Source organism: Augochlora pura, chromosome 3, assembly GCF_028453695.1.
Source record: "Augochlora pura isolate Apur16 chromosome 3, APUR_v2.2.1, whole genome shotgun sequence".
Lineage (NCBI taxonomy): Eukaryota > Metazoa > Arthropoda > Insecta > Hymenoptera > Halictidae > Augochlora > Augochlora pura.
Window position 1 is genome coordinate 3,418,326 of NC_135774.1, and position 23,021 is coordinate 3,441,346.

At 46.2% G+C, this 23,021-nt stretch overlaps 3 protein-coding genes across 7 annotated transcripts; all 3 read right to left on the reverse strand.

Moving 5' to 3' along the window:
- Window positions 1-10,278: 10,278 nt before the first annotated feature.
- On the reverse strand, window positions 10,279-10,652 carry LOC144467581 (serine protease inhibitor). The gene is made up of 2 exons (XM_078176446.1): window positions 10,577-10,652; window positions 10,279-10,505 (listed from the first exon to the last, which is right to left on the reverse strand). Exons 1-2 carry the CDS (start codon window positions 10,650-10,652, stop codon window positions 10,279-10,281), a joined length of 303 nt encoding a protein of 100 aa, XP_078032572.1.
- LOC144478755 (uncharacterized) lies at window positions 10,456-20,429 on the reverse strand. Of its 5 annotated transcripts, none has more exons than XM_078196960.1 (13): window positions 20,291-20,429; window positions 19,341-19,538; window positions 19,134-19,258; window positions 18,974-19,050; window positions 18,716-18,838; window positions 18,414-18,628; window positions 15,855-15,995; window positions 15,494-15,685; window positions 14,699-15,395; window positions 14,296-14,603; window positions 13,907-14,043; window positions 13,701-13,842; window positions 10,456-13,629 (listed from the first exon to the last, which is right to left on the reverse strand). In XM_078196960.1, the coding sequence occupies exons 2-13, from the start codon at window positions 19,499-19,501 to the stop codon at window positions 12,270-12,272; spliced, it is 3,678 nt and encodes a 1,225-aa protein (XP_078053086.1). In that variant the 5' UTR covers window positions 19,502-19,538; window positions 20,291-20,429; the 3' UTR covers window positions 10,456-12,269. The 5 variants fall into 5 exon arrangements, with proteins under 5 accessions (XP_078053086.1, XP_078053083.1, XP_078053084.1 ...); XM_078196957.1 differs by having other exon boundaries at window positions 13,907-14,082; XM_078196958.1 differs by having other exon boundaries at window positions 13,907-14,082; window positions 19,341-19,530; window positions 20,291-20,419.
- Window positions 20,430-20,653: 224 nt separating this feature from the next.
- On the reverse strand, window positions 20,654-22,591 carry LOC144478852 (mannose-P-dolichol utilization defect 1 protein homolog). Its single transcript, XM_078197169.1, has 5 exons — window positions 22,353-22,591; window positions 21,774-21,839; window positions 21,522-21,654; window positions 21,226-21,430; window positions 20,654-21,158 (listed from the first exon to the last, which is right to left on the reverse strand). Exons 1-5 carry the CDS (start codon window positions 22,438-22,440, stop codon window positions 20,916-20,918), a joined length of 735 nt encoding a protein of 244 aa, XP_078053295.1. The 5' UTR covers window positions 22,441-22,591; the 3' UTR covers window positions 20,654-20,915.
- Window positions 22,592-23,021: the final 430 nt, after the last annotated feature.

The following is a 23,021-nucleotide window of genomic DNA, read 5'->3' on the forward strand; positions in this document are numbered from 1 at the left end:
AAATTCAGTTAAAATTCTAGACAACGACAACTTGGTAATAATTGAGGATACGAGTATCTTCTGCACGTAGATTCTCCAGAAGCTTTGTTTATAACCGTTTGAACAGGTTTGCACAGTCGAAAAACGGGAATCCGGATAAATTTCGAAATTGTTAATCGCGATCGCGGTCCCGGCGAATTTTTCCGAATCGCGTGCACCAGCTGGGACCGTGTCTTAGCGATGGCACTCCCGTATTCATTTGATTCAGCTATGCAGCTTAGCCCCGACGAGGCGCAGGGTAAAGCGCGGGAGTATGTGTTATTCGTTTCCACAATAGCGTCATTGTTGGAAGCATTGTGCTTCCACCCCATTCCGTAGATTCGTCGCGAACACTTTACCTCCTACTCTTTGCCGTTCCGCGAGCACACATACACACACACACACCGGTGCCCCTACACGCACGAGCGCCCTCCTCCTTCGCCTTCGCCTCCAACCGTCTCCTCCTTTTCTCCTACCGAAGTCCTCCTCTTTCCGCTGCCATCGCCATTACCTCCTTACTGGTTCACAACTCGCGCATCTATTCCTCTTGTTATTACGAGGGACGAAGGTGCCGCGATCGATATCGATTCACCCGTCGGGTACCCATCCCCCTCCTCCTCCGCCTCCCCTCCCCGGTCCCCCGTCTTATCGACGATCGTCTTCGGGCGCCGTCGTTTAAACGATTCTTGAGCGTTTCGAAATATAACTTCTATTATTGCTGACAAGTGGACCGTGCCGCGCGCGCGAAGATGCAAACGCGCGCGGGGGACTCTCGTATCCGGCCGAAATTAAAACGACTCCGGCCGGGAGAGTCGATGGAGAAGCCGCCTCGCCGCGCGGCGCTTCCATTAAACCGATCTCTCAAATTTTTAAGAGAGCTCCAGTTTTTGCTCCCGGGCGTGGACCTCGATTTCGCCCTCCCTTCGATTGGCGCAAGTATAATTTTCAGCGACGAATCGTCCAACGACGATGGATCCTTTCCCAACTACACGATTATTGAATTATTTATCGAATCGCTTGAAAATTATATCCCGAAAATATCCCAATTTGTCTTCACAATTTTATGCACGCCTCGACAAATTTCCAGAAGACAGTTTTTAGTTAAAATAATGTCTAGAGACGAGGTAGAAATCGATCGCCTGCAGGATCTACGCGAGCGGCGACCTAATGCGTTTTTAAGTGCACGCCGGCGATCGGCCGAGCAGATTCGGCCGCGGATCCAGCAATATTTCCATAGAATCCGCCAATAGATAATGGGAACGGCTCGACTGTCGCGCAGACGAAAAAAAGTTAACAAACGCCCGGGAACGCGCGGCCGTAAAGCGTCGCAATGAGATTCCGAACGGCGTGGATCCGGAACGTCACTCGGACCGTTAAGCCCCGGGAGTCTATAACTAACGTTATCGAGTTTCCAGTATCGCGTCTAAGCTAGGTATCGCAACCCCCCGCGCGCCACAGCACCGGCTGTGAATCTAAATGCGTGCTCCGCGAGCATAAACCTCCGCGAATTACTATGTGGCTCGTCCAGGAACGATGCCTGATTAACGACGGCACGATATTGTCCCGGGGTTGCTCGAAAAGGGGGACAAGGGACAGTAATGCGCTCATCTCCCGCGCACAATAGAACAATGCGTTCCATAAGTAAAGCGCCACCACTCCCGCGAAATATGTACACACGCGGCGCGGCCCGCCACCCGCCGTTCGTGTGTATGCATCTTCGAATGAACTCCCCCCCTCGCGCTTAAATGTCCCGGGCATTCACGGGGGGGGGGGGGGGGGGAGGAGGAAACCCGTCGCCGCGCGGACACGCCGATCCGACGACCGAAACCTTTCGACGGAAGATCCAACGCCGGAATCCTTAGACCATCGCGAAACTGCTGTTACGATGGCTAGAGGATGATCGCCGACGAAATGGATTCAGTTGTTGTACTTGGATGTTCGGAAAGTGACCAGTCGAGAGTTTATGATTATTAGTGAGTTATAGTTAAGAACGCGGTCTTACAGAATCGATAAAAAAGATTGATTTTGGAGGTGCGAGTTCGGTGACGATTGGGTTCAAAAATCAGATTTATCCTATGCCAAGGATTATTTTGATGTTTAAGTATCGATACGAGAAAAGTAGTGCTTGATTTCAACTTAACCCTTTGTGGTCGAGTGGCGACTCTAAGGCCCCGCTGAAAATTATCAAGGCACGTTTCAAAATAATTTTTACCAAGATTATCCACATTCGAAAAATTATTGAGAGCCTAGTAACTGTTGCGCGAGTCGCAGAATTCAATTCCATAATGTGGAGAATGCACCTGGTTATGTAAAATGGGAATGCTACAAGTTTGGGAAAATATATTTGATTTGTGTTAAAATGGCTTCGACCGCAAAGGGTTAAAAGAGACGAACTATATAATATTACAAGACAAGGAATTAATCCAGCTACATCAGAAAATTGCAGAAGATCTTCTGCTAGCGGAAAGTCCAAAGACAACACAGCTATCTGTTATAGTTCTCTTTGATATCTGCGCCGAGAGACTAGCAAATTTCTCGATCGAGGTATAGTTTATCGGGCAGGTATGTAGAGCGATCTGTATCCAGATCGGCGGCAGTGGTGCGACCGCGGGACTGGTCGGACACCGGGGAACCGCTTAATTTCCGAAAGTAAGAAACCGGCTCGGAAGTCGCCGGCTGAAGTTCACAATGATCAAGGTAAGAGAACGAAAAGACGGACGGACGCGCAACAACGAGGAAACAATGAGTCGCCGTCGGCCGAGGAGGACTGGCGAGCGAGCGCCGGCGAGCGAGAACGAGCGAGAGCGCGAGCCACCGTCAAACAATGCGCCGAAACAATGCGGGGAAGGAGGATGCCACCGCGTAACAATGTGGACAATAGACAGATGGGCACAAAGAGCGACAAAGAGAGAGAGGGAGAACGCGGGAGGAGCGGATCGGTGCAGAGAAAGCGAGGGAGAGAGACGGGGATAGGGGACATTTGCGAAAAGCCCGAGCACAAGGTGGAAAGAAAGACACGGTCACCGACGTGCCAGAGAACCAGAGCGAGAGAGCAAGCGAGATAGGGAGATAGGGATAGAAGCAGAGAGAGAGAGAGAGAGAGAGACAGAAAGGTCGTGGCTACTGCGGAATCCGGACAACTAAAGCATCTCAAACGCGACGTGATTTCGACGTCGGTCGCGGTTTCTGGACCCGCAAAGATTAAAATCGATCCTCTTAATCGCGAGACCGAGCCAGACATACCAGACCGCGTCAAGAGCATTCGATAAATCGAATTCGAGACCGGCCGATCCGCCCTCTGGCTTTTTCTCCGAATTGGGCCAAACATTCGAGGCTGGCGAAGAAGAGCGGCGAATCGACAGCAAGCGGTGGGTGGCCATATTCGAAAAGAGGACGAGAGAAGTCACGGTAACCCAGTTTGCCGTGAAAAAAAAAAACGGGGATCGAGCGCGGCGCGATCGTCCGCGGGCCAGGGAAGACGGCCCTTAAGGCGTGTCCACAAGCGGAATCGCGACGCATGCCGGCCGGTTGCTGCGAGCTTTATGATCGAAAGAGGGGCCCGGGGGGGCGCGGGGACGGCACGGGGATGGGATGGGTTAACAATGCGCGGGAGCGAGAAGGAGAATGTCAAGTGGACATTGTTGACGGTGACAATGCCGCTGAAATTGCCGGAGAACAAAGAGGTCTTATGATGACGCTGCTGGCGAGCGAGCGAGCGAGCGAACAAGCGAATTGAGCGAGTTGTTCGTGGACAGGGACTTCCCCTACACTCTCCTCCACGCTGGTCCACTCTTCGTGCACCCCCTCGCCCCTCGTCTCTCTCTCTCTCTCTCCCTCTCTCTATATATCTCTCTCTCACTCTCGCTCACTCTCTGTTCGACGAATGGACGAGAGATCGCGTTCCGTCCTCGTCGGGCGAATTCACAGCGCGGCGCACCCCTTGTGTATCGCATGGCATTATAACCGTCGGCTCTATCGCGACGCCTGCGTCGATACTCGTGAATTAAGCACCTTGATCCATTAAGGACCGGTGCGCTCTCGCGTGTGTTCCAAGTTAACGGTGCTGTTTGGCGTTGTTTTAACGCCGCGGACCGACGGTGTCTGCGCGCTAACGCGCCCGATGAATAACCTGCTCGTGCCGGCGCGATCCAGACGCTTAACGCGCCGATAAGCCGATGCAATAACCATGGGTTGACGCGTTATCGAAACCGAAGCCTTTCCTGCCCCTTCGAAAGTTCTACGCCCTCGTCGCCGGCACCGTTTCTACAAATTTTGAACGTTCTCTTATTAAGCTCAATCGTAAAAACAGCGGAACACGATGTTACGTAAAAAAATACGAGTCGAAAAATCAACGTCGAAAATTCATCGTTTGTACGAAGTGGATTCAGTCAGACGCGATCAGACATTATACATAAATCTTTCCAATTATCTCGGAAATAAAGCTACGTATGGTAAATTTTAGCGTTCCTTCCTAATTGAATTTTTCACGCAATTGTCAAGTTTAGGCTGAGTAGATTTCGTCAGCCATGGTCGGGCATGTCGAAAATCTTTTATCACGAACACGAAGCCAAAAACCACCTGCAGAAAAACCTTACATCGTACGATTTTAGCCCGGTTTACCACGTAGAATCGATCGGCTAATGGGAAACCCTGTGCGAAAGTTAATTTCAGGAGACAAGAGGCGAACTTCCAGGGTAGCCGTGAGAAGAAGTCACCGAATTTTTGCAAAAACAATTTCGCCGATCGCTCCTCCCTCTGAGACGGGCAAATATCGCCAAAAAGTTACGAGCGTGTGTGCGGCGTGCGCGCACACAGACATTCGGCTATATGTATATTCTCGACAGAGGCCGGTCAGGAGGGAAGGAGAGAGCGAGAGAGATTGAGAGGGAGGGAGAGAGAGAGAGAGAGAAAGGGAGAAAGGGAGAAAGGGACTTTTATATACGTACATACAGATGTATATACGTGCAGGTATACATCGCCATCGTTCCGTGCTTTCATTCGTTCGCGGAAAGAAGTAAAGAGCTTTGTCGCCGCGGCATCAAAAGCTTGAATGACGCGACGATGAAAGAAGGAAGTATCGGTACAAGAAACTGCACAGTGAATACTGAAAAGAATGTAGTCACGGGAAGAAGCAGAAGGAAGAGAGAGAGTAGGGGGAGCGAGCCGGGGGAAGGAGTTAAAAAGGAAAGGAAAAGATAGCGAAAGCGGGAAAGGGAAAAGGGGGAGAGCGAGAAAGAGAAAGAGAGAGAGAGAGAGAGAGAGACAGAATCGAGGGAGGAGAAAGCCTTCGAGGGAAAGACCGATAAAAGTTTCTGCCTCGAGACGGATATTGGAAATACGTTGCTCGATCGGTCGCCGCGATTTATTAATTAATTCGTCCCCTGGAACTGCGGCAATCTCGCGGAAAAATTTGCTCGAAAATAATTCGGCGATCCAATTAAAGCGACCCCCTCTCCGGGGGAGGCCAGCCACCTCGCGAAAACACTGTCCGCGGATTACAGGGTTCCCGGTGGTAGCGGAGTTCTAATAGCTAAGTCAGGTACGCCGGATTACGCGAAACTATTACGAGCCTTCGAGGCTGGTCGTAGCCACGTACAGGGTGTCCGGTATCGCCGGCCCGTGGAATCACGGCGGAATGACGCGCAGTCTTTGGCAGAGAGGGGAACCGTGAGGGGGAGGCCTGAAAAGCCGTACCCGCGGCAGCGTGTGCAGATAATCGGTACAAAGCCTTTCGTCGAATGACAAAGGCGAGCGCACTGGCCAGCCTCGTGGTTCTCCTGCGTCTATATGCCAGCGCGTGCATACACGCTCGCATTCAGCCGGTATTATTATACCGGGTGGCGGCGCGCTACGTCCGCCCGCCGCGGCCGCGCCGAGAGAGGCCCAGTTTCGGCGGCTTTATTCCATTCGCGGAAACGAGACGCGCGGCCTCGGCTTTGTCGCGAGAAACCGAGCCTCGCGCGCTCCGAACACCGCGCGTCTGGCCCCCTTCGGAGGACGCGGTTCTCTTATTTCAAGGGGGGATCGATCGGCCGCAGGGGTCGTCGATCGCCGGAAGCCCCCAATTCCGCTCGAAAACCGCGCGAGCGCGAGTTAGAACCTGCAACATCTTACTCCGATAAAAGTCGCGGAAGTCTATTAATCACTGGGCCGCATTGTGACATTCAACCGGGCCGACGCTCGCCGCTCCAATATTATCGATACTCAACACCGGCTCGGCATCCGCGTCTATTGAAAGAGAGTTTATCAATAGGGCGCAGGACACTCTTGCTGTATCCGCCTGTAAAGCGTTCTAAGCTGGTACGCCCCGAGAATAACCTTCCGTTCGCGGTCCACGCCCCCGGGGACCAAAGGATTTTTCATCCATCCCGGGATCCACTAATTCGACCGTCGAACAATCGCACCGCCGGACCTTGACCCCGCTTGATTTATCCTCGATTGCGTCCTACGGGATCAGAGCCACGGCTCTCACTTTTCGGACTCTTTCGCCACCCAAGCACGTTCCGAATAAGAGATTTCCTGCCTCTTTCGAGGATAATGTAGAGATACTACTGGACAGCCTGAAAGCTACCCTTTCTCGTTCCGAGCTTCGATGAGATCAACGTTTCCACGCTAATAGCCGCTTAGAGTTCACCTAACTCCTAGAGTACCTAGCTCCTAGAGTATCATTGAGCACCCAGAGTAACATTAAAAGTTAATAAAACTGGACATTTCGTATGAAGATACTAGCTACATATATTACATCCGATAAAATTCTAGCTCTCGAATTCTATGTCTGCCATATTTTATGCAATTCAGTAGAAGTGAACACGCTTTCACTAGCTTGTATATTAAATTGAGAAAAAGTCACGTCCAAGAGTCCGTAAAATAGTTCGAATAAATCGTATCACCCAGCACCCCAGAGTTCGACGCTTTAAAATCGGCGCGAGCACGTCCGCAGGGGATAAGGACACACCTGGTCAGACATACCCGTGATTTCCGATAGATTCCGTGTTCCGTTCGGTGGAACGACTCCGCTCTCGGATGTAATTAACGCGTCGGTTTCGCGGACAATGGATCAAACTAAGTCGTCGGACGGTGCATCGACACACGTTTGACACGCTCGTCCGGAAATCCCGCGGGCGTTAGTACCGGGAAGGTAGAAAAAGGCGACGCGGCCAGGAATTCGCAGCACGGTTTCCTGGCCAACAGACGATTCCCTCCACGGTCCAGTTAGACGATACAGAATTAAGCCGGAATGCGCTCGTAGCGGGTGCACAGCACGCGCGCGGGGGCGGCTGGCCGGGCCTACGGGAGCTATAAACAGCGACAAAAGGATACCGAGTGGTGCGACGAGCATTGAATGTACGAGAAAGGATTGTATGCCGGCGAACGGTGTTCCCGTTGACGATGGTGCAGCCCGACGTCGCTGTTGCTTTCGGCACGCTTCCCTTGTACGCGCGCGAGCGCGTGTGTGACGGCCCCCGGTTGCCTGTCTGCGGCCTGCTTCTCGGTGTATCCGCGCGCGCGAGCGCGCTACCGTGCCGCCAGAAAAGAGGAGTATTTTAGCCCGCGTCCATACGAACCCGGCGACGAAACAATGTGGCTTTTGTGCCAGAAAGAAACGGAAAAGCCGAGCCAAAGAGAGAGCCCTAAGAGCGATTGAAATGCCCGACCGTCTGTCTCTTGTTCACCACCCTCCTTGCGCCTGCTCCATCCCCCTGTCTTTTTGCACTCGGCCTGGGTTGTTTCTGCCTTCGTGGTTCATACTACCGCTTTGATCGCGCGGATCAACTTCTAAGATGTTCCCGTGGACCTGGATCCTCCGTTAATCCTAAAACAATCGTTTGCTCTGCGTACACACGCTGCAAATAATTTTTCATCGAGCTACCCTATCCGTCGAACATCTCAGAAGACCCTCGACTAATCTTAAAACGATCGACTGCGTAAACCGCGAGCGATTCTCCGCGGAACCATCGCGGTGGCGTTCGATCGCGCATCGGAAGTCTGGGCTTAAGACGACAGAAGTTGGTCCAGCGTCCGACCGTACCGCAATCCCCCAGCCACCCCCCGTCGAAAGTCGTCGATGACAAAGGGATTCTTTTTTCGGCAGAAGCGAGCTTGACAGAATGAGAAAGTAACGACGAGCGCCCGCGCGAGCACCGCGCGGCAGCAGAAGAGGGAGAGATATGTGCAAGAAGGGCCGGAGTATTGGTAGACACAGATGCGCGAGAGGGTGGTTGCAGGTTGATAGTCAAGACTGCCTTCAGATTCCAGAGTGAAGCATTGTGTCCCGAACGCGCATTGTCCTCCCGTCACCGGGAACTCGACAATGCCGAGTCCGTAAGTTAGTAACCCTACCGTAAAAACTTATCTCCACCCCAAACCATCGACCTCCAGCCTCCGTGATTCCGTTCGATTCCCGACCACCCGCCTACTATTCCGCTCTGCCTCGCGACTTCTCCACGCTCTTTACCCTCCTTCGATCGCGGCGCGTTGGCTGACCCTAACCGGGGACCAGGTCCGACTATCGAGAGCAAGACAGAAGGTGCCACCGTCCTTCTGCTACCTTCGAAGAGAACCTGGTAGCTTCCACAGCTGTAGAAAATAGTATTTTACCGAGGTGCTAATTCGAAACCATCACCATGTAGCTCTACCGCGCTTCTCTTACCACTAAAGCAAACCTTGTATCCTCTACGGCTGTAGAAAGCAATTGCGGGCCGAGGTGTTAACTGGAAACCATTAGGATGTGTCAAAACTGCGCTTCTGCTACCAGCAGAGAGAACCGGTTATCTTTTACAACTGTAGATGTCGTCGGCACTTTTCTGTATAATTCTGGTTGCAACGAAATGGAAGATTGCATTATTATTCTCTAATGAACAATGTGATTTAAATGTGATGCAATGGGATTAACGTGATAAACTTGAGATGTAATGTAGCACGGTATCTACGCCTTGGATCAAAAGAATCTAATAAATGAAAATTATAAAACCAGTAATTAACAACTGAAACTGTTGCGGACCAACGACTTCGTTTCGACGATTGAAATTACGTAAAATGCTCCAAACTTTTCTCGATCATCCAAGGGCTCACCTTGGTCCGAGGTGAGCGTTAAACCCTTCCCCGTTTGTTCCTAACTCTAACTCGAATTAGCTTCGATTTGCGCGACTCGATTGGAGCAACGTTGGGAGCGGAACGTGAACTGTTGAACGAGTCGAAGAAGTCGTTGGTCAGCAAGCGGCATAGGCACTCTCCGGTCGGAAGTGAACGTCCTGGGGACCGGATACAAACATTAGGGGTTGGCGGGCGGTCCTCTCGTTGGGACTCAAGTTGCCGAGCAGCCGGACAACGCGTGGTCGCCGGACAAAGCTCTTCTAATTGTCCCCATCAACGACGAAGAATGGACCGCGGGCCTGCCGCTGACAATTTCATTTGTAATTTGCATAAGGCTTATTAAAATCACAATGGACGTGGACCCACCGGGGATGCTCGATCGAGGTGGCCGCGCGGGCTTCTTTTTTTGGCCCGCTCGATAGAGAATAATCAGCGGTGACCGCTGCGCCGATAATTTCGTGCTTAATAAGGAGCAGGACTCGTTCGCGATCAATTGCCCGAACGGATTTAAATATCATTGGAAACTGTGGTACTCACTCATTCGTCGATCCAACAGTCAGTCTATTTCTTTCTCTCTCTCTCTCGCTCTTTCGTTTGTTTCTCTCGTATCCATGACAATAATCCACGGGCACACTAGCATTCACTCGCACTTCAAACAACCCGGACTCAAAAAACGTGGAACGCTCTCCGGCAAATAATCCGCGAACAAAATCGAATTTCGGAAGGATAAACGGACGAATAATCTTATCTAGGGTGAACTAGAAAAGACAACGAAGATCGGTCGGCAAAGGAAAAGAATCGGTGAAAGGAGCCGTCGCGCCGATAAGAACCCCCGTTTCCCGAAATGTGTCGTGCACGTGAAAGACGGCGCGGGACTGAGCCATCTCAAAACGCTATCATATCGCGCGCCGCCACATTCCCCCTCCACTTTCTACCAAAATGCGTCTACGCATCTCGCCAGGACTAGGATGGAAGAGTCGGTCCTAGAGAACGCGCCGTTCCCACGCGAACGTTTTTACAATATCTCTGATCTGTTGTTTGTCAAGTGTTTTATTGAACACTAAAGGAATTCTACAACTAAGAAAAAGAAACGGGAGGCGCGGTTAACATTACTGGTGCTGGCCATGGTCGTTGTTGGTTTCGGTGTCTGCTCGTTTGATCCTGTTCTCAGTGCCTGACCCTCGGACACCGGTTCGCCCAAACGCAGACGCGGTTCGCGTCGCGAACGAAGCCCTCGCCGCAGACGCATCCCGCGACGCACTCCGCCTGGTAGGCGCATCCGACGGAGTCCCATGTGTCGATGTTGTCGCAGCTCTTCTCGCATTTCGGGTTCCCGGCGCACGAACTGTAAACCTCGTTCGGCCCGCACGTCTTCACGTCTATCGCTTCGGGCTCTTCGAAAAGATCAGAAAAGTTGTACTTCACCGTATCGTTCTGCCGCCTTTTTTTCTGGCCTAAAACTTACTGTAGAGAAACGTCGCCGTAGTCTCCAGCCTCGCGACAACAACGAGGAAAACGGCCGCGAAAGCGTAGCTCTTCATTTTTTTTCTTGGACTGAACGTGAACGAATGCGAATAGGCGGTCGCGGGCCGTTGTTTAAATAGCGGGACGCGAGAACGCGATATCCAAATCGCCGGCCGATATCAATAAACCAGTTCAACTCTTTGAAGGCAATGGTCTGGAAATGGCTCGCCGAAAGATAAAAAAAAAGACGAATTACAAACAGAACGATACACGCGACGAACGGGTTTTCCGTTTCCTTTTCCTCGAACGCGTTTCCTTCAAAGACGAAGAGAAAACTCTCTTTGGCTTTGTGATTTCGTGTTTATGTATTTGCCGATCTCTGAATTTTACAGCAACTCGTTTACATACAACATATATAAGTGTCTTACTAGGTAAATTACTAGATACCTTAAAATAAGTATTTGTAATAAACGTGGGAGGCGGGGTGGGCCTCGTTTCATTTCCCTCGGTAAATCAATTCTTCTCTCGAGCCGCGACTCGATAAAACAGTTTATTCAAACACGCATTTTACTCTGTTCATTTTATTCGATAGTGTCGCGAGGGAGAATCGAGACGAGGGATTCCCGGCAAAGTGATCGAAAAGGATCTTGATTTGGAAGGTAATTGTGTTTTTAAAAGAGCCATGTATTATCCATTAATCTTGATAATGAATGATAATGAAAAGCCACTCGTGTGTGCGTGAAATTCTACCGCGAACGAACACTTCTCTTCGAAGCTTCTCTATCAATCTCTCACTCACTCTCTCTCTCTCTCTCATTCGTGTTCTATTCTTAATTATTTACGAGACAATCGTAACGTATAAAAGAAAGAGAACGAGTCTAAGAATAAGTACGAAGTAATATCCTTTCGCTAACGTTAAATAAAATCAAAAGGAAACGAAGGGACACACTGTCTCTCGCGTCGAGCGCACAGTGCCCCTAATGAATATTTACTATTTAACATAGATATTCGCGAACATGACCATCGAGCGAAACGACGGCTCGCCAACCTATTAGCTTCACTAGATAAAAAGCTAAAGGGTCGTAAAGAAACAAGGTGCAATTTCTTTCGACCGTCATGCCTATTTCTCTCGACCGTCATGTCTACCGAGAGTTACAATGTTTTTGTCGTTTTATATGCAATGTTATTCACCTTCTCGTTAGATTCTCCATTTTCCGTTTCCGCCTCATTTCGGGGTCTATCGACGCAGTTTCGATATGATCGCAATTTCAGAAAGTGTCTCTCTCACGTGAATCCGGTCGGTGTCTAAAGTCCGAGAAAAAGTTTGAACTATATCACAGACGAAGGAGAAGAATCGAAGAAGCAGCAACGGCAACCGGGAGGGAGGTGTTTCTACCAAATCTTAGCGGCAAGGGCTCTCTGCATTAAAACATTCTTGCTTCGCTGCTTCATGCGCTCAATGAAGTACTCCTTGCCGTCCAGGTTCTCGTTGTCAGGTCCAACCTCCTCATTCTAGCAACAAACGAGAGTTAGTTGGCTCCTAAGTCGGTCGTTCCTTGCACGTGTGGCTCATCACCATCATCACCATCATTTCATCCTCATCTTATTATTCCAGATATCATCGTCATCCAGATTATCATGATCGTCATCACGGAGACAGGTTGTTCTTTCGCGAAAGTCTACGCGGAAGAGACCTAACCAACCTTGTTAGCTGTGTCGCCCCCCTCGCCCTCTCCCCACCTCTCGTAGTCATCATCGTCTCTCTCTTCGCCCTCGCTCAAAGGTCCGTCTTGCCTCTTGCTCGGTGGCACATTAGAGCCTCCGCCGCCCTGTTGATGCTCCATCACGTCATCACCGCCCTCGAGCATCTTGTTAATCTTTTCTTTCGCCTCGTCGACCTTTCTCATAGGGTCAGGGGAGTAGCTGCGATCGCTGTATCTATCGCGCGACTGTCCCCGCCGATCTCTGAAGTCCCTCCTGTCCCTGAAGTCGCGGAAGCCCTGTTTGCCGTGGAAAAATCTGCCGCCACGGTTACCGCCGCGTCCCCTACCACCTCCACGGTTATTGAATCCGCCACCGCGCCTGTTGCCGAACCGATTGTTGTGCTGATTATTATAGAACCGGTTCCGATTCTGGAAATTGTTGCCACCGCCACGATGGTTCGGATTGTTGAAGCTTTGGAAGCGGGGCTTGTAATAAGTGCCGCGATTGTTGTATGGCCGGAACTGTCTCTTGCGATAGTAGCTTCTGTCACCGGACCTGCTGCGACTGCGACTCCTCGTGTACGACCTGGAGCGTGACCTAGATCGCGATCTGCTGTACGTGCCCGACGGCGATCGACTGTATTTACGTTCGTAACTGCCCGATCTTCTGTTCGAGTAAGATCGTGATCGGCTCCTCCTAGGCGATCGAGATCTGGACGAGCCAGAGCTGGAGGCACTGCGCGATCTACTGCGGGAACGCTTAGCTGGACGGTCCCTGCTCATTCTCTTGGTCACGCCGCCTCTGCTAGTCGACTCTCGTTTCTTAGGCGTCTGTCTGTGCTGCCGTTCCGCTTCGCTATCTGAGTCTGTTCTAGGTCCTTTGGCTTGGTTCTGGTTCTTCGTCGGCGGAGGCGGACGAGGTGGTTCAGGTGGATGACCGCCGCCACTGTTGCCACTCTGGCCAATCGGCTGGAACTTGCCACCCAAGTTATTACTCGAGCTGAACTTTGTAGGCGTCGTCTGCGGTGCGGATAACGACGGATCTTTGTACGATTGGAATTTGTTTTGTGGTTGAGGCGTCGGATACTTCACCGGAGCTTGCTTCGGGATAGGGGGCTCTTTGGGCAACGGCGGAGGTGTAGGCGCGGACATTGGTTGAGCTTGTGCGGCCCTTTTCTCTGCCAGTTCTCGTTGCATCTGTTTGCGGATGTTCATCGATTTCTCCAGGGCAGCACGCTGCAGCTTCTCCTCTAGCTCATTGTCATCGTCTTCTTCGCTGTCTACATTCGCCTGCATCTTTTTACCCTCCGGAGGCACATCTTGCCATTTCTGGGGCATCACATCCTTTTGTCTAGACATACAAAATTATGGATAAAGTTCAGATTCACATAGTAACTATGAACCAGCTGATGATCAACTTACCTAGCAGCTTGCGCAGCTTTCCATTTGGCATTGAGCGCGGCTGTGTCAAGAGCAGGCAACTTTGGCTCCGGGTGTATCAGCTGGGACTCCTGCTCGAATATGTCGGTGAGGGGTTTCCTTTGAATCTCTGAAAGGTCGAAGTCTGGATAAAGTTGAATGTAGCACATACATCGCACCTTGTTTCGCGTGGGAATTCATGGTGTTACCTTTACGCTGTTGCGCCGTCATCGGTATTCTAGACTCGCGCTCGTGATACGCTTTCGACGCCTCATCTCTCTCCCTTTCCCTCTCTCTGCGCAGCTCCTCCTCCCTCCGCGAACTCTCAGCGAGCTTCTCCGCGTTGCTAAGAGGGGAAGGTATGTCATTATACTGAGCTACATACCTAGTAAATATAAAAACATAAATAAAATACGACGCGTCAGGGACCGCGTTTCCAATTAACGTTTCTTTAATCAAAGCTAGACCAAGAACCGGCAACTTGGCTGATAGCAGACAAACGAAATGCAAGGTACGCTCCTAGACTGATAAATACGATCATGTTGAAACGAAACGAACAAGAACGAAACGTTTATCGTTAACTGGGTACGGTTCCAACCTTTTCAAAACAGCGGTCTCTTTCTCAACCTTCGCGTAGTACGCGTTCAGTTTCGACTCAAGTTGTTCCAAGTCTGGCAAGGAGGACTTTTTCAGAGCCTCCAAGTCCCGTTCAAGTTTATCCTTGTTCTTCCGTTTCTTTCTTTCCTCCTTCTTCTTCTTCTTTCGACTTTTCTTGTCCTCTTTTTCTTTGTCTTTCCCCTTCTTCTCTTTCTTCTTCTTTTTCTTCATTTTCTCACTTTCTGAATGTTTCTTTTCCTTCTCCCTTTCCCGTTTCCACCTGGCAGTCTCTTCTAAGAATTTTCTTACCTACGCACACACGAAAAACAAAGATTCACAGTCTTAATGAATAATTGATATGATTGATAAAATCGTAGCGATAAGAAAATGTACGGTAATCTTACCTTATCTTCATAATCGGAATCGTCCTTGGTCTGTTCGAGAAACTTTCTCACTTTAATTTCATAGTCGTCCATTTTGTCACGGGTGTTCGACGTGTAAGAAACAGGAGCTATTACATCATGAGCTGCCGTCGTGGCTGCTGGTGGATTATTGTACTGAGCCATACGTTTGCTCAGAGGCGACAACGACCCACGATGGTCCTTCTTATGCTTCCGCTTACGACTAGGCGATCTGGACGCTGATCTGGAACTTCCAGAAGAAGAGGAACTGCTGGACTCCGAGCTAGAGGAACTCGACGACCCGCTCGACGATGAGCTGGAGCTGGAGCTCCATCTTTGTCTCTTCTTCGATCGCGATTTCCTTTCTTTCTTACGCTTCTTCTTCTCTTTCTTATTCTCACCAACATCGTTCTCCGCTTCGAAGCTCTTGAACGTGTCCAACGGATTCAAAGACGAGGTTAAGGTTTTCGACTTTATATACTCAATCGAGTTTCTGGCTTCCTCGTGGAACGGAGCGATCGATAGACAGTTTTCGTATGCTTTTTGCGCGTCCTCATACTTTTTCTCGTCCTCGTAACTTCGACCAAGAGCGACCAGAGTCTCCGCCATGTATTTACGAGCGTTCGCATGAGTCTGATTTAGCTTCAGCGCTGTTTCGAAGTCATCGATTGCTTTCTTGAAGCTGCCGCTGTTCGCATACCTGTGAAAAAAAACAAGCGAGTTGTACGGTTTCAGTGGCACAAGGTTAAATGACAAAATCCAATGAAATGTATGGCTTTTGAACTGGTTACAACTTACAATGCTCCACGAGCTACCAATCCTTCGACGTTTCGTGGATCTACGGTCAATGCTTTGTTGAGACATTGGAAAGCCTCAGTGTGACGGCCGGCCTTGAAGTGGTCTATTCCTTCAGCCACGCTTCGGAACGCCCACTTACTGGCTTGCGCCTGCCTTAATTCAGACGCATATTCATTAGGTGGGAATCTCTCCCTGAAAAGTTGCATCGAAAGATTATAGAGAGATTGTCTTCTAGTCGGAGTTGAATCTGTACTCCCTCTCTCCCACACTATGGTGTACAAGTTTTATTAAGAATTGTAGACCACAATATGAGGCAGAGGGAATTAGAACAGGAGAAATCGGAGTGATAATATTTGTTTACCTCAGACCAACCATATTGGAATGGTTCTCTTGGCCAAGACCCATCAAGTCGGATAGATATTTTATGTTGTTGGGGTTGTTGAAGCCAGTACTATTCTCCAACATCGCTTCGTACGATTGTCCTTTGTTGTCCATCGCTTTCCTACACCACAAAGAGAGAGGATCGATTATCGAGATGCAAGGATCGTTCTTGACCTTTGCCAAAGAAAGGATACCAAAGCTACTTCGTTAACGGTAAAACTAAAGACTTGATAATCATGACGACCGAATTTCCTCGTGCTTGTTTTATAGTGCGTCCTGGGCTCGATTATTGTTATCCTGGTAGAGGGTTTTTCTTTCGATTATCAATTGTAGGCTCTTCGGTTTTCGTATTCGACGTCTCATCGTCTTTATCTATATAGCTATACGTATACGTAAATAGTGTACAGATCCTTTGGCTTTGTCGTATCCTTTACACGTGTGCGCTTTAATAAGGTACACCAAATCGTTGCTCTCGTTTCGCCTCTGCGTATAATGAATCGTTTCTATTCCTTCTGCCTCGATCTGCATGAATTATTCAACGATACGACACTAATGCCAAAGATGCTTCAAGAGGAAACTCGTGTAGGATTCCGTTTCTTTTTTCTTCCGTTCGGAACGAGAAACAAAGAACCAAGAAAAAAAATAAGAGACAGGGAAAATGAAATAGAAGAAGAGTGAGAAAGTGAGAACAGAGTGATTATTATCAGACACCTCGTGGTATTAGAGTCGATCAAAATCTACGTTTGTACCGTTAACAAGCAGCAGGGGTCCATAACAGGGATTAACATTGGCGAAAAAAGTTGGTAAGTTTTTTTCCTTTATTACCAGAGATTATTTCTTATTTATAAATTTACAAATGGTACACAACCTCATTATTATGTAAACTCGTCTCTCACCTTTCATGTACCGCTAAGACGTATATTTCTAGTATTTTGTATCATGTTTGTAATCAGAGGAGTTCTCAACACAAAAGCACACAGCCTATCATCGATCGACGGTGGTTTTTCGGTATTTTTTATACAAGTATGGTATAGTTTTTTTGGTGCGATAAAATAAATTGCATAGCCCTAGGATAGGTTGGGAGCCACGCCTGAGTATATTTTATCTTCCAAGTTGACCAAAAAAATTGTATTTTTTAGATGCAGTAGCAGTACTGTCGTCTGTTTTTTTGCATTTTGTGGTGTCAATTCAAACATGACATCGTTTTTTTAGATTTTTTATTTGTCAATTTAAGCTGTAAGTTTAAATGAGGCATTATTATGACAAGGCGCGATTCTTTTGAGGCTTAAAGGTAAAGGTTCGGGCGATTAAGATTTTGGTTGTTTGGTCCCTGGATTCGAGCACCGATTCGCATATGCCGGAATATCGCTCGATTAGGCAGTACACGGAGAACAACAAATGCACAGACGGATTACGGAATGGAAGCAGCGCTGATTAAATTTTGTCAGTGTTAATATTATGGTATAGAAATAGGAAAGCATTTTAATGAAATGCTTCGAACAATCGACAGATCATTTTTTTGGAAGGGATTACATATTGCTTTGGTTTACGAATTCACTGCTTTGTCGTTAAAATTTACCAATAGAGACCAAACAACGGTAAATCATTATTATACCTACCGTCTGTAGCACTCACTCTGACCACCCAAGGCTCAACATCTCATACTGGAAATGCAACCTCAAAAGACATTGATGTCATTTGGCGCCATAGTTTGGCTGGTGCTTTGAGAGTAACATATCACAAACGTAGATAGAATATTGTGCGCAACAGAGCCATGTCAACCAATGCTCAAGGTTTGAATCATTTGTATCACATTAGAAATTCATCATCATACTGACTATCAACTTTTTACGTTACTGAGAGTGTCTGGCACCTAAATTCATAAAAACGTGTAAGAGGAATCAAATCTAATTTACCTTGTTTTGTTAGTATCACAGTGCGTCTGTTAAATCTCAACCTTCTTTCGGCCACCATACTATTTTCCTTACCTTTTCTTTTCTCTTTTACTTTGATTTTATTTTATCGACAATAAAACAGAGTTTTAGAAAAAGATTACTAAAGGATGCAACAAGTTTGAACTCTCACGTATTATGCAAATTAAAAACAGGCGTAACTATATGCTCTCTGCCGATAGAGAATGTATTTCGAACACGATCGAGATTTATTATTATCATAATTATCGATCCTAAATCCAAAACTACCATTGACAGAGAAAGATCTCTCTCCCTGCCTTCAGTTAGTGCAACAGTGCTCTCAAAATATATATCGCTTTTATTCAAACGATCATAGAGAACAACTTTTTCTCTTACTGTTTTCTATTCTTTCTCACTTTTTATTCGAGTTTTAAAATAAAAACGTTCAGTAGGAAGTGCTATGGATGCATCACAAAACACTTTTTTTTTTTACCAGTTCTATAGTGTATATGAAATTCCCTACAGTGATATGTTCATGTCAGTATACAAGAGTTAGTGAAGCGTTATTTGTAAAATACAAAAAAAAAAGTCTAGATTGTACTTATCTTGGACGTCGGGTTACTTACTTATAAGCTTCCGGAAGGTCATCCGAATGGATAAGTCCCATAGGTGGGTGTGGGGCTTGCCCTTCGCGGGCGGGTACGTTCATAACTGCAACGACTCGCTCGGCTTCAACGTTAACTTCACTGACTACGACGCAGATGAGATCATTTGCCATGTAGCTTCTTGTAACACCTTTCTTGTCCACCGCCGGCACTGTGGCCGTGTTCAATATCAGAGCCTACAAGATTGCATAACACCGCAATGAGCCAATGGAAGCTATTTAAAGCCTTATCTAGAACTACTCCTGATAAAAAAGACTATGTACCTTTACTCCTAAATCAGTAACAACTCTGGGGCAATCGCTGCAGTTGCACAGCACCTTCAGAAGTAGCCCAGCAGCACTTTTACCCATCACTTGCGCGTATATAACATCTCCAACCACCAAACTCTACAAAGAACATTCGAAGCAATTTATAAACCATTTAATATTTATTAATAAATTTTCAGCATTAAATCGCAGATTTTTTAACATCCTTAAATATCTCCCTGGCTAATGCATATTGTACAAGTAACAAATAATTACCTCCAAAAAGTTGCGTATACGTTGTGACTTTTCCATGGTGACATAAGTGTCAAGGCCAGGCATTGTTGCGTAAAACTCTGGAAGAACACAGACGTTTCATAAGTTGCACAACATTGTGCAATCACCAGAAAATTGTATCTCAACGAAAGCGTATTCATACCTTCATCCCCCAATTCCTGCTTGATAGGGTCGACTGTTTTGTCCAAATTTGCTTTATCATAGAGGGCATCTGCTTTCTTTGCAAGGAATTGTTGCAGCTTTAGCCTTTTCCCCCTATCCCCAAAGCTACAGAAACAAGAGAAGGAATATCCAAGTTATATCGCATGCTCGAAGCAACAGTTAACAAAGTAATTCACAGGTTATCTACCTAAGTGTTTTCTGCCGTTGTTGGTAAATCTCAAAATTAGGTTCCTTGAGATTGAGCATGGCCAGCTCATTTTCGTTGCGTTCTCCTTCCCACACTTTCTGCAACTGTTGGCCATGGTAGTTCAATGCTTGCGCGACAAGACGCGCATCCATTGATTCCATTTTGATTCAGTACTGCAAGCAACCTAGTCCTGCAATACTATGAAAATCGGCAGATTCGTAATGATTTTCCAATTTTCAGCCTGCCAAGTACTATCTGAATCGATAAAGTAAAAGGACTTTAAATAGTTGCCTCTCCGACCAATTGTCCGAAATTGGCATGCAAAAAAGGATCATCGTCCCAACAGCCAAGAACACGTGTTTTTTTGTCTATACATATATGCGTACATATATACGTTTTTTTTTTGTCTATCTGATTTTGGAATAAATGAATCACTATCTCTCCACGATGTGATTATCCAGATAAGTAATATTCTGGGCATCGAAATTCGGCTCGGTCGAACGTTATGGAACAAGAGCGTATGTGGCCTCGTATAGTTTATCCGAGTATGTACCGTGAATCATAGCTCCAAAAAGGGGATGGTATTCTCTGCGCAAGAACGCGCCCAGAGACACAAGGAGAACTCTATTGAACAAGACCGGTTTCCCTCAAACGACATTTACCTGTGGCCGTTGATATTCCTCCAGCGTATTGCAATCAACGACGATAAATCGAATCGATATCCGTGGAATATTCTTTATATGCGAATGAAACGCTTACGCAGGAGGAAAGGCGCGCTATATTGATTTATCGGTAACAAGATGGTCGTCGGGAAGCCGGATTGCGAAGGCCGACGTCGCCATGACGCTCCCAAATGGCCACCTCTCATTTAATCCGACGCTCATCCACGCCCGCTTTTTTCAAATCCGCCGTGTCAGATCGGCCAGAAAAGAACCCGGATTTTTACTCACCGTTGCTCCCGTATTATCTTCCGACGATCTGTTTATGCGGTTTCCAAAAATATCACGGTCCACTTTGCAACATCATCGGCGACCAAACAACTGCGTGTCTGAATTTCTCCATACACCGCATACAAATCACGATTGCGCCAGAATCGGAAACGAATAGGCCTGGACACATCTGCGCATAACCGTTTTTCCTCTACCCGCTGCTTACAGCGCCACCGCATGCGAGACTTCCGGTTTGGCGGGAGATTCAGAATAGAAAGATTGCACGATCTGGAAATTACCCATAAACGAATTATTTTGTAATTTGTGGAGCGACGTCGCACAACTAGGATTAAAATCTAATCATTTACAAGTAAGGAGTTCGAGTTTCATAACGTTTTTATTTGCATTTTACATAGTACAAAAATGCGAGGGAAATTCAACGCGGTAGTAGATTACCGTTTTGTCGTTAGAACGATAATCTTTTGTTTAATTATGTTCTCGATTAAAATTTTACGGATGTTTGTACTTTTTTCGTGAGAAGAAGTCTTTCACCTGCCGTTAGTCCCGCGCCTGCTTGGTATTATTTTATTCGTTGCTCTACTGTGGATGCCGATAACATTAAAGTAAGTATTATCTAACAATATAATTATTCAGCCTTCTTCGTTTTCTCTTTGGTAGATAATTTTACGTTCCAGTAGTATAAAATTTGGAATGCGATTACTGCATTTGCGAGCATGGAGCATATATACATTATTATCATTGAGGCATCCCCTGTTTCTTGGACAGAAGTAAATATTCTTGCTAGAGATCCAAAGAACAGCATGAAGCCAGTTACTGCTGACAACTGACCAGTGCTTCCATAGGAGTAATTTGTATAGGCTTGTATAAACTACAATATAAGTTATATAAGAAGTTATATATTATATATAAATTATATAAATTTTTGGATATCATACCTTACTAACGAGAACAATGGGAATGTTCATTGTTTGGCAAGCCCAAAGTACATTTGTTGGGGTCCTACCACTCATAGCTTCAGCTACAATTGCTAGATAAGCAACAAAAAATACGGCTGCATAAGTAGTATTACCATTAAAATGTAACACTAGAATTGCAATTGCTAATGTTTGCAACCCTAAGAAAACTCCATCCCCCCAAGCACTGAAAACATATTAATTACCGAAAATATGTATATTTAAAACGATCGAAAAATCATTTAATATTAACTGTTATCCTGTGTATATTATATTACCTGAAAGGAAAGCCACTGACAAAGCTGTAAGACACCATTGAAGTGATGACAAGCAAGTCTAACAATACACTTACAAAATTAATGCCTTCTGCACTTTTGCTCCTCAAAATTTTTACAACTTGTGGGACCTTGACTAAAACAATAAAACAATATTAGTAGAACTGAAAAGCTTGTAATTATTATCTAAAGTGGTTTCCAATTGTTTAAAACATTTCGTTTATTTAAATATCAAGTATCAATAAACATTCGAACCAAGAAAAGAGCCACAAATAATTGCAAGGCCTAGGCATGTGCTGAGGGTCGACTTGAAACATCCCACTGAAACAATTAGATGATTTAAAGATTTTATTTTATATGGTTTGTATTTCTTTTGAAAAAGAAGGTTCAATGTTCAAATGTGCATAAGATATACATTTACAAAATATCTCAAAGAGATAACAATTCTAATTATACCGTCGGAAAAAAAGTGAACATCGTCATGCGATCGTCACGGAAATATCTATTCGATTATTTGAAAATTTAATATTTCGAAAATAATTCAATGACGACACTGTTTAATGCTGAAGATTCGAAGGATATATAGAAAAATATTAACATGAAAATCATGTGCCATTTATACTTATAAATAAATGGAATTATTAGAAAAGAGATTCCTATTTTCAAAAAATTAAATTTCCACCTTTTGAATGATTCCAACGGTAGTTCACGCAATGCATGACGGTACAGTACTTCCACATATTAATTATGTGAGTGGTGTTTTATTCAATATTTATAATATTTTGATTACAAAACCATTACCTAACTTATGTTAAAAAATATCAATAAACTTACCATCGAGAAAATTGTACTCATCAAAGTACTCCTCCATACATTTTTCAGATAATATTAACAAAGCGGCTTTCTTCAATACTTCCGTCATGATTGCCACGACATACAGTCCTTCTGCGCGATTCTTGGAATATTGACTGCGCTTCGGACTCCGTTTAGGTTAAAGAGTAACAACTTTCAGTAAGCTGATCTTCTATATCAATTGCTAAATTGTCACTGATTGTCACTGCAGTGCAATTCCTACGTTGATTTACCACCACAAACAAAATATCAGAGTAGATTGGTCACCATATAGGGTTCTGTGTCACGTGTCTGAAATATCGATAACGCTACAACCAAATCACAGACATTGCATGCAATATGTTTCTTGTAATGTAAAACTTATAAAACTGATTGTAAGGATTATAAAACTGACATCGTAAGTACCATTTACACGAAAAAATTGACAAAACTTAAAACTGTTTGTTCGCGCCAAATACATTTATTGTTCTCAAATAATATTGAACACTCATAGTAGAAATGTAATATACAGAATATTCATTTCTTGCTAATATTCCTATTTCTTTTAAAATACATTATAGCTATGAATTGATTATAGCTACCCAAAGGTCAAATTAAGATAACTCCCTCTGACTAGTGGCGCCATCCTTAAATAAGTGCTAAAACATGTCT